Source organism: Solea senegalensis, linkage group LG11 (genome assembly GCF_019176455.1).
Source record: "Solea senegalensis isolate Sse05_10M linkage group LG11, IFAPA_SoseM_1, whole genome shotgun sequence".
In the NCBI taxonomy this organism is placed as follows: Eukaryota; Metazoa; Chordata; class Actinopteri; order Pleuronectiformes; family Soleidae; genus Solea; species Solea senegalensis.
The window spans coordinates 731917-742733 of record NC_058031.1 but is presented as its reverse complement, the minus strand read 5'-3'; the positions used below and the strand labels follow the sequence as shown (position 1 = coordinate 742733).

Genomic DNA, 10817 nt, shown 5'->3' with positions numbered 1-10817 from the left:
TTGTGTGTGTGTGTGCTTGTGTGTGTGTGTGTGTGTGTGTGTGTGTGTGTGTCTCTGTCTCTCTCTCTGGTGATGTGAAATTGCATTTATTTTATTTGCAGTAATTGTTTGCATCTCAGTCCTCTGCTCTCTCAGACACTTTACTCGCTGGTCTCTCTGGGCCAGTTTGGGGCCTCGCGTTGGTCTCCTCTCCAGCCGCAGAGCACCGGCTCGTCAGCCTTTTATGGGCCAGAGAAGCCGGTTTGTCCACCACAGCCGCCTCTGAGTCCTGGTTTTGACGGGCGACACTCTCGCCTCCACTGACGGGGCGGGTCTGAGACGCTGGACGGGCTTCAGCTGTGGTGGATGGACATATGTCCAGCTGCTGGTCCACCATGGTCTAGGAGAGTGGGAACAGAGATGGGGCTAAATTTATCTTAACTTGTAAAGTAAAAATAACACTTTTTTTCTACAAACTAAAATGTAAATTAATAAGCAAACAAAACCACACCCCTCTGCAGTAGAGTTCAACCCTTTTTGCTTCCAAATTAAAAATGTTAAAAAAACATCAATGAATTATCTCGACGTAATATCAGACAACTTGGTTGATGGTTTGCTCCTGAGTGAAAGCTGAAGAAATAATTTAGTTGTGGTTTAAACTTCTCAACAGACAGAAAAATAACTTTTATATCTCTTGTGTTTTTCAGATCTTCTATATTACTGTGGGTGCACATGGTGGCTAATATCCACTGCATGTAGGTGACTTTATTCCTCTTCTTTCTTGTGCTTCCTACTGTGACACATTATACAGATATTTGAGATACATGGTGATCTGTGAACACAACTGGAAATCAAAGTGGTTAGACTGAGGTTTCTTTGTAGACATTGCCCTTCAGATATATTAGGTAAATGTTCATTTACATACAGGTGTGGGTGTGGCCACACCTGTACTCACTCACTCACGAGAGAGCCTTTTTGTGGCTGGAAGTTTGTGGAAACTGCAGGGAGACAGGAGCTGCTGCCCTACTGCTTCTTTAGTAAGTCATTGTGAATTAGATAAATCCAAACAAAGACTTTTTAACACTGAAGTCAAGAGAAAACACAACTGAACTTACTAATGGCGACAATAGTGGATTAAACAAGTCCTGTGTGATGTGATGTAAAATGGATGACCTTCTCTATGGACTTTTGTATGGGAGAGAAACCAAGCTCAGCTGACCTCACCTCTGAGGGGCCCACCACCTGAAAACACCACAGACCCCCCGCTGCTCCTGCTCCCGCAGCCTTTTTTGTTCATGAAAGCATCGTCTCGTGTCACGATGAACTCCGTCACCCCCTCGACTGCTCACAGCCACACAGCCACTCTGCGCTTATGTCTGATGTTTGCTTTCATTCATCATACATTTTCATTTAATGTGCCAAACTTGTGTCAAGTGTGCAAGTGCATGTTAAACACAATAACCCTGGTTACGCCCTTCAAACACCCACTGTGTGAACAAGAGTTCATGAGGTTTATGAACACAGCAAGCAGGACCCCAAAGGGCTGGAGGAGGAGTTTTCACGACATTAACCATTTATCTCTACGTGTGTGTGGGTGTGTGTGTGTGTGTGTGTGTGTGTGTGTTGCCTTGTGATAACAACCTGCTTGTCTTCCCTTCTGCTGGAGGTGTGTGCGCGCTGTGGGTGGAAGCCCCAGGACCTGAGCCTGTGCAGACCCTCCACAGAGCGACCCATGGGGTCGATGTGGCGAGCTGGGATGCGAGCAGGAAGATCCCAGGTCCCCTTAAAGTCTGGCCACGCACTGCCACGCTGAGAAACACACACACACACACACACACACACACACACACACACGAGGGTGTGAGAGAGAGTGTAGATTTACAAAGACAGAAAGGTCATTTTAAAACAGACAGACAGACAGACAGAGGGAGGGAGGGAGGGAGCACCTTGACCACTCCTGGGAGCAGATGACCTCTGTCATTGGCAATAAAAGTAGTGGGACCATCCTTTACAGTGGGTCTCTGCACACACAGACACACACACACACACACACAGAGAGTTAAATTGTTAGGTTAACTCATGTTACTCGTCAATCTTTTTTTATTATTCTTTTTTTTATTATTGTTTTATGAAATAAGACAAAAAAAAAACATTGAAAGGAAAAAAACAGGCATTCAACTCAGATTGACCCTGCCCCTTAAGATATCTTAGTACAGGGTCCCATACCTTAGCGAATAAATCTCTATTTTCGTTATAAAACCTTAAACCATAAATCATATGTAGGCACAGAATCCACAATTCTATTCTAAACAATTATTATTATTTTGTAAAGCAGTTTATTTTTTGGAAGCAGCTGCCTGAATTCAAACAGTGTGTCAGTAAAAACACTGCTAAAAAGATAGTTTTGTATTAAAAACCCACAACAAAGGAGGGCAATTAATATAATTAATATGACACACAATTATTTATTTATTAATATAATTAATATGACACACAATTATTTATGTATTAATATAATTAATATGACACACAATTATTTATTTATTAATATAATTAATATGACACACAATTATTTATTTATTAATATAATTAATATGACACACAATTCTTTCTTTCTTTCTTTCAATAAATTCATATTTTTAGCGGTACCTCTTTGAAGCTTTTGTTCTCGCCCCAGTTCTGCAGCCTCTGGGACCTGAAGGCGCTGTCATACTGAGGACAGTGACGTCACGTGTGTGAGCAAAAACATGACATCATCACAAAACTACAAAGTTGTTATTTTATTTTTTATATTTTTTTTACCTGATTCGCAGAGTAACTGGACGACATTCCTGCGTCTGTATTTACTGCAGCCCTCGCGCGTCTCAGTGTTGATTCGTTGCGTAGCAACAAACGCATGCTGACCACGGGCAAGTGGCGACGACTAGTGGCCAAAGAAATTATTACAATAAAAACACTACACACTTGGATCAAGGTGTTTATTAGGGTTTGAGCACAAGGTGCGTAGAACCCTATTGAAATGCAAGGAGTTATAATTCTTTGGTGAATTTGCACCAATGGTAATTGAACGAGGTTCTAACTCGATGACGTCACTGTGGAACAGTTAAGGATCTAAAGATCTAAACACACAACAAACAACGAGGAAGGTCCAATCCGAACCAGACTTGCTATGATTGATGATGAGTAGTTGCTGAAGACTATGACACACAAGACTACTGAAAACAGCGCCTCCTGGTGGTGGCAGAAAATACCACCTAATACCACCAAATACCACTTGTTGCTAACCCTTGGCTCACTTCAGGAAAACCATGCAACAAGTCAAGTTCTTCTATAGCTTTTACATATTCTCTTAGTATGTGTGTGAGACAGAGACCGACTTCAAATAAATTACGGTGTAGTTATTTTCAATGTCATTTTATTTATGAAGCTTTTTTTTCTATCCCTGTCCCCTAAACCGCAGTATAACATGTATGTTATTATAAGTACACTTATACTTGTCTAATTTTATAAAGATAACACTTATTATATTGTATTATTGTTATTATTCAGTACATTAATGCGCATTTTAGACTTACAGTATAATGGCTGACACACGTTTCGCTACCAATTTTTATTTTGAAAATCCTTGAGCGGAAAAGAAACTATTTATGTTCCGGTAGCTGACGTGTGCCCGGGCAAGCTAAGCTAGTTGCTAAAAACAAAACGGACTGATTTAAATGTGTCTTTATCGCTCCACATTTGTGTTGTGGTTGTTCCGTAAGTGATGAAACGAACACGTAAAGTGTCGCGGTTTGATTGAGTGAGTTTACAGTCAGTTCTCTGGCGGGTCAGTAGCCACTTCTTGTCGGCGTGGTGACCCTCTGAAACTCCCCCGCTGCTGCTCCAGGAGCCATGGAGGCTCCGTCCTCTCGTCTGCCTGCCTCCCCCGGTGCTCCGCTCAAGCTGGCGGCCAGAAGAGACTCCTCAGCCGGGGAGGCAGATTCTGATTCTACTCGGGAAATTAAAAGACACTTTCGCGTGTGTCGCTTCATTATGGAGACGGGTAACCCACTGTTCATTTTATATTCTATGTGTTTGTATCGCACCACATCCCAAGGCTCTGTACAGAGTAAGACAGAGACCTTTACAATATTATAGAGAGCAGAGAAACAACAGTTCACACAATGAGCAAACACTAGGCATCAGTGGACAGAAAAGAAGAATCTCTGACAGAACCAGACTCAGAGATGTGTAGCATGTGCCTCGACTGGTTGGGGTGAAAGGAAACAATAGGGGACAGAGGAGAGGAAGGAGAGGAAGGAAGTGAGGTAGAGCCAGAAGAAAGAGACCAGGAGCAGATAAACAACAATTGTACAAAGTTATAAGTTTATAAGACAGGTCCGAGTCAGTTATGACATGTTTATAGTACTACAAACAATTACTCCATTAATGGATTACTAAATTAAACAACTATTTTGATGATTGATTAATCTGTTTGAAGCTTTTTCATGATTCAAACAAGATTTCTGACTGTTTCAGCTTCTTAAATGTGAATATTTTCTGGTTTCTTTGCTCCATTTTACAAAGAAATCATTACAAATTGAATCATTTTGGTTTGTTAACAAAACAAGACATTTGAGAACACCATCATTTCCAGGTTTGAACAAACACTGATTTGAACATTGAACACAAAACATTGAACACAAACACTGAACATTTCTCAGCATTTTCTGACATTTTATGGACCAAACGATTACTCGAATGATCATGAAAATAATCGACAGATTAATAGATTATGAAAATAATTGCAGGTCTACACAGGATTACTACCAGGGTTGGGTTTTTGTTTATCGATGTATGGCTTAAATTGCTGGTTCTGGTGCTAAATTGATGCTAATAATAGTTATTGAAATGGGCATTTAAAAAATCAAACAAAAAAACACAAATTAGGGATCCGACTTTTTCAGTCTCGATACTAATACCTGGGCTTTTCATATCAGCTGATACCCAATACCGATCCAATACCATTTATCGAATAATAAACTTACCAAGCGGAAGAGACTGGAGGCACTAGGCTCGACACAAAAGTCAACAACATTAAATAGTAGCATTTTTAATCTTTAATTTGGAAAATAGCCTCAGAAGCCCATATGGACAAACAGGTCAGAGAGTGTGTTTTGCATTATGAAGCAGAAACTTACTACTCCATTACGTTGAATTACGTTGTTTGTGACTACCATTATTACACACTTGAGAAAGGGAGGAGTCTTCTATTTATTACAACCTGTAGTCGCACCATAAGATGTCACTCACATACTGTACTTTTATAACTGAACAGAAAATGACTCCAAGTCATTGAAGTTTCTTCTTTTTGCCAACTTGCTGAACCTGCTGCCAAATTTTGATCAAAACATAATAGCACTTGGCAGTAGTGTAGACTTGTGAGTGTGTGGACAGTTTCTGAAGAGTTGTTCTCGCTCAGATCACTTCATTTCCATTATGCTAAAAGGTTATTATGGAATCATTGATCAGTAACAAAATAAATCCTGCCTACTCTACCTTTTTAATGAAAGTGTTGACTCCTGTCCTCCGTCCTCTGTCCTCTGTCCTCCGTCCTCCGTCCTCCCTCACACAGGCGTGAAGCTGGGCATGCGCTCAGTGCCCGTGGCCACAGCATGTGTGCTGTATCACCGCTTCTTTAAACGTGTCAACCTGGCTGCGTATGAACCTTACCTGGTGGCTATGAGCTGTCTGTACCTGGCCGGCAAAGTGGAAGAGCAACACATTAGGACCCGTGACATCATCAACGTAAGCCACAGGTAACATGCTCGGTCTTGAGTAAACAACTTCCTTTCTCTTACCTGAGTTCTATGACGGAAGTGAAACTGCTCCTTCATTGAAGAGTGTGGGTGATAGCGAGGAAAATAATGAAATAATATGATTACAATTATCATGCTAATGGTACAATTTCATTATTAATAATGAACATTTTCTGACATTTTATGGACTGAACAAGTAAAGGGGGTGGAGTGGCTCAGTGGTTAAGGCGGTTACCCTGTGTGCAAAAGACATCATGGTTGCAAGTTCAACTCCACCCCTGGCTGATTGTACTCAATTCCCTTGTAAGTCACTTTGTATAAAAGCGACTGCTAAATGACATGTAATGTAATTCATTGTAATGAATCGAGAAAATAATCAACAGATGAATCCATTATGAAAATAATTGTTAGTTTGCAGCCCTAGAAAGATACAAAATGCTCCTTCTTTAGGTTCCTTTTCAACACTGTCAGCTTCTTCTTCTTCTTCTGTCCATGTTATGTTCATTCGTGTGGTTAATACCACCATGAGGAGTTATAAAGGGGTCAAACTGGCAATGAAACTGCCAAAATACAGCAGTATTTTTCAAATCAAAGTGTCTCCACAGGGGGAGCCTGCTTTGATTCTTGTTTTTCCACTTTATAAAATGTTTATGGTTAAGTTTAAATGATTTAAGTGTGTTTTAGAGACACTATGTGTAAGAGATGTCAGGAAATGAACATTACCTCTTTATTTGGCTTCAGTTTTAGTAGCATTAGCCAGATGTTACATTTGAGTACCTCTGGAACCGCCGGACCCTGTATAATAGGCTGCGTTCAAATGGATTGTTGACTGTGTCACACTCCCCCGCCCCCCTGCATCACAATCCTGTTTTCTGAGGGCTCAGAATGTCCTGTACACGACTTTCTGTGTCAAAACTACGAGCTCGCGAGTTCCACCTGAATGCAGGAATGGACATTGGAAGTGACAGTAAGTGAGTTAAAGTGTATGTCAGATTTTACCTACAAAGAAAGCCCTTCTCCTCCTGGACTCGTCTTTTTTCTTATTGTCATTGCTGTTGAACATTTTCATCTGACTTGGATAATTGTGATGTAAAGTTTTCACATGTTCCCATGCCGCTGTTAAATCCTCAGATATGACCTACAGTAAGTCATGTCATGTCATTTTTTCATTGCTGTCACCTCAAATGCTCTCTGCCTTTACCTCCCTCCCTCCCTCCCTCCCCCCCTCTCAGGTATTTCAACAGTGGCAGTGCTCCTCTAGAATGTGATAAGGAATTCTGGGACTTGAGGGACAGCGTGGTGCAGTGTGAGCTCGTCATTCTCCGGCAGCTCAACTTCCAAGTCTCCTTTGAACACCCTCACAAGGCAAGTGCTGTGTGTGTGTGTGTGTGTGTGTGTGTGCGTGTGCGCGCAGATGTGCACAGACTCCCTGTCTCCCCTGTTTAGCGTTGAGCCTCCTTGTCCGTCTCTGTTACTGTCTCATGTTGTCCCGGTTGTCCCGGTGTGTTTGTTTTTCGGTTTTTTAGAAATTCACATTTCCTTTTGAACCTGGGGGAACCTGAAAAACCTGTTTGAATTAAAAAGATACAGTCTAGAGGCGCATCAGACTGTCTGAAGTAATAAAGCTTTGGTCCAGAAGGGGGCGCTCTGAGTGCAGCTTGGCCCTGTGATGTTGTGTTGTTTTTAGGACGTCCCCTTGATCGGATAATTAGAACACTGATGCATCTGACAATCAGTGTGTAGAAATATTTCTACACTGTAGATGACTCACTAAATAACTAAATAATGTCATCACGTTTGTGTGTTTTTAAATGAGCTTAAATTAAAGTAAGCAAATACAAACCTGTATAAGGAACAGCTGAGCAAGACACGTCACGGTAACATCACGTGACTCTTGTGACGAAGGCTACAGTTGATAGCTGAAACATACTCAAGGTAAACAACCTTTGACTAAATATAATTTGAGCTCAAGTTCAAGTGGAAAAAGTCACAGCGCCTTATTGTTCCTTGTTTAGTAACATAAGAATGACTTCCACCAGCCTCTGATTGACCATTCAGCTACATTCTCCTTATTAAATCACCACCAAAACACATCACATTTTGCTGTTTGGCTCTTTGCTCACTCTTTGCTGAGTGTGTGGTTTGTAGATTTAAAGGGTTTTCCTGTCTCTCTCTCTTCAGTATTTACTGCACTACCTGTTGTCCGTGAAGTCTCTGGTGAACCGTCACGCTTGGTATCGAACCCCTGTCGCCGAGACTTCCTGGGCGTTGCTTAGAGACTTTTACCACGGAGCCATGTGCATCCACCACACGGCCCAACACATCGCCATAGCGATGGTGTACCTGGCTATAAACAGCTACGGAGTGGAGCTTCCTGACGGGGAGAAACAGTGGTGGCAGGTGTGTAGTGTGTGTGTGTGTGTGTGTGTGTGTGTGTGTTGCCATCCATCCATTAACCAGCTATAGTCTCATCAAAATAATCTGCATTAATCTCACTGTTAGACTGTCTGTTCTGACAATAACCTCTCACTCACCTGCACCAAAGCCCATAGAGAAAATCAGTGATATTAGCTTTAGATTTTTGTTCTACTGCGGCCTCATTTGGTAAGTTAGTCTTACGTTGGTGAGTCCAAATAAAGAGTTTTCTAACACAGACGTCACAAAGTAACATCATTTAACTTCCTGCCGGAGTCACGCGTGGATCAACGACTCCTGTAGAGCGCGAGGTTTACAAAGCAAGCTTCACAAACTTCCTGTTGCAAAAGGTTGTTTATTGACTTGATGTGACGTTTATGCACATTTTAATTTATCAAAGTCTGTATTAGTAGTAGTTTATTATTAGTCATTAAGTCCTTGATGATTGTCATGCTGACATGTAGGAAAGCCAAAGAAAACAACACAAATAAAAAAGCTAGTCATGCAGATAGTTGTGATTTCCCATTGCCGGGTTTGTAGGTATAGATTTGTGTCTCTATGACGTTTGTCTCTGTCTCTGGACAATGAACGGAGCGTTTGTCAGAGTCACATTTAGTGGAATGTGCATTTTTCAGATTAGCTCTTAAAGCCACTTTTATGCTGAGATGGACGGGCACTCGTTGTTGCCATGCCAACAGCAAAAGCCCACCACTTTGTACCTCTGGGCTCTTGAACTCAAGTGTCGTCCCCTACCTGACCATCCAGCTCCGGCACATCCCCAAAGCACAAGTGCCTCTTGTTGTTAATTATTGATTAAAAGGTAATGTAAATGTTCTAAATCACTAAAAACCACATGCAGTACTGTGACTTTTCCTTCTTCTCCTGTCCTGTAGGTGATAAAGGTCACGTGAAATGTGGTGTGTGGACCTTTGGTGTCCACTGTGGGCCCAGGTGTGGAGCTCAAGTCTTAATTTGTGTGTGTGTGCGTGTGTGTGTGTGTGTGTGTGTGTGTGTAGGTGCTGTGTGACGACGTGACTAAAGCGGACATCGACGCCGTGATCTCAGATCTCCTTCAACTCTATGACATGGAGGCTAAGTGTATCTAATGGACACACCAGCAAGAGCTGGACACAGGAGACGCATAAGGGTTATTTTTTGTGTGTGTGTGTGTGTGTGTGTGTGTGTGTGTGTGTGCAGAAAGAGTGAGAGATAGATTCTCACACACACACACACACACACACACACACACACGACTATAAAGCCAAAATGAAAACGCCGCTATGAGGCTGAGTTGGCCCTGAACCGTAGTTTAAGTTTAATTTTATGCAATTTATTAAACAAAATGATCACTGACAAACGCTAACAGATGAAAATGAATATTAAAAAAAAATAAAAACATTAAAAATGAATAAAAACCTGAAATCTAAATTAAACTAAGGTTTTAGTCTGAGCTGGGAAATAAAAAAATAATAATAACTCTTGTGCACTACTGATTCCTGCCACCTGGGGGAGTCATGCCCTGCACCTCTGGTGTCTAACGTCTCAGCGCTGTAAAATACTGATGTGCTCCATCATCATGCATCATTTCAGGACCAGTCATCTCTTCACACACACATACATTCTAATTTCAAATGCCAGCACATGGGTTGGATTGGTTAATCTTAAATCTCTGGTCCAGTTATTAATAATTCACCAATATATTCTAATGAAAGAAAGCCAGAAGAACATAAGAGATACATTAGCATCAGTCGGATGTCTTGTTAATAAAACAGATTTTAGCCACTCGCTAACTAATCTAATCTAATCTAATCTTCATTAGATAAAGTGTGCTCCATCATCATGCATCATTTCAGGACCAGTCATCTCTTCACACACACATACATTCTAATTTCAAATGCCAGCACATGGGTTGTATTGGTTAATCTTAAATCTCTGGTCCAGTTATTAATAATTCACCAATATATTCTAATGAAAGAAAGCCAGAAAAACATAAGAGATACGTTAGCATCAGTCGGATGTCTTGTTAATAAAACAGATTTTAGCCACTCGCTAACTAATCTAATCTAATCTAATCTAATCTTCATTAGATAAAGTGTGCAGCATCTTATCAATATGTTTCCCTTTACCTCTGGCTCTGTTGACAAGATAAACAGCGTTCCCACAGGTATTTGAAGAAATCCTTGAAAGAAAAGAATTCAAGGCCCTTGAAAGTTTTTGAGAGTGCTCGATATAAACATAGTTGCGAGTAAGTGCTAGAATTTTGTGCAAGAAGGAAGTTGATATTTAGGTCAACGACTCTCTTATTTGTTTCATGCCCTGCATTGCTTGACGTACGTAGGCCTACGCAGAACAAACGTGGAGTCTTTTAGGGAATTGAATTAAAATTCCTTGAATTTGATGTAGGAACCCTGGATAAATCAGTGAATATAATTTGTAACACACACACACACACACACACACACAAAACCCTGAACTATCTCTATAAGTTCTGTGATTAGTATCTTGCGGCTTAAATCTACATAATAACGTGGAAAATTAGATTTTATTCACTGGCTGCTGATCATGTACTTAACTTTTATAACATGTACAGTAAATCATCCTGACGCCGCATATGGTCGCATAAAA

The 10817-nt window shown here is 40.9% G+C and overlaps 2 protein-coding genes across 2 annotated transcripts; one reads left to right on the top strand and one right to left on the bottom strand.

Moving 5' to 3' along the window:
* Nucleotides 1–70: 70 nt before the first annotated feature.
* cfap126 (cilia and flagella associated protein 126) lies at nucleotides 71–2856 on the bottom strand. Its single transcript, XM_044037749.1, has 5 exons — nucleotides 2782–2856; nucleotides 2629–2691; nucleotides 1926–2000; nucleotides 1621–1788; nucleotides 71–379 (listed from the first exon to the last, which is right to left on the bottom strand). The coding sequence occupies exons 1-5, from the start codon at nucleotides 2806–2808 to the stop codon at nucleotides 116–118; spliced, it is 597 nt and encodes a 198-aa protein (XP_043893684.1). The 5' UTR covers nucleotides 2809–2856; the 3' UTR covers nucleotides 71–115.
* A 759-nt stretch (nucleotides 2857–3615) lies between these two features.
* Nucleotides 3616–9393, top strand: ccnq (cyclin Q). Its single transcript, XM_044037748.1, has 5 exons — nucleotides 3616–4021; nucleotides 5594–5777; nucleotides 7010–7142; nucleotides 7959–8177; nucleotides 9209–9393. The coding sequence occupies exons 1-5, from the start codon at nucleotides 3871–3873 to the stop codon at nucleotides 9296–9298; spliced, it is 777 nt and encodes a 258-aa protein (XP_043893683.1). The 5' UTR covers nucleotides 3616–3870; the 3' UTR covers nucleotides 9299–9393.
* The last annotated feature ends 1424 nt before the right edge of the window (nucleotides 9394–10817 follow it).

What these genes read in the sequence shown, in the direction of transcription:
- ccnq (XM_044037748.1), top strand. Translation starts at nt 3,871, where the DNA reads ATGGAGGCTCCGTCCTCTCGTCTGCCTGCCTCCCCCGGTGCTCCGCTC. An exon ending in CCTTTGAACACCCTCACAAG is followed by an intron (nt 7,143 to 7,958) that starts GCAAGTGCTGTG and finishes CTCTCTCTTCAG; the next exon opens with TATTTACTGCACTACCTGTT. An exon ending in GGGAGAAACAGTGGTGGCAG is followed by an intron (nt 8,178 to 9,208) that starts GTGTGTAGTGTG and finishes GTGTGTGTGTAG; the next exon opens with GTGCTGTGTGACGACGTGAC.
- cfap126 (XM_044037749.1), bottom strand. Translation starts at nt 2,808, where the DNA reads ATGTCGTCCAGTTACTCTGCGAATCAG. An exon ending in CCAGTTACTCTGCGAATCAG is followed by an intron (nt 2,692 to 2,781) that starts GTAAAAAAAATA and finishes CACTGTCCTCAG; the next exon opens with TATGACAGCGCCTTCAGGTC. An exon ending in GCAGAAGGGAAGACAAGCAG is followed by an intron (nt 380 to 1,620) that starts GTTGTTATCACA and finishes CCACTCTCCTAG; the next exon opens with ACCATGGTGGACCAGCAGCT.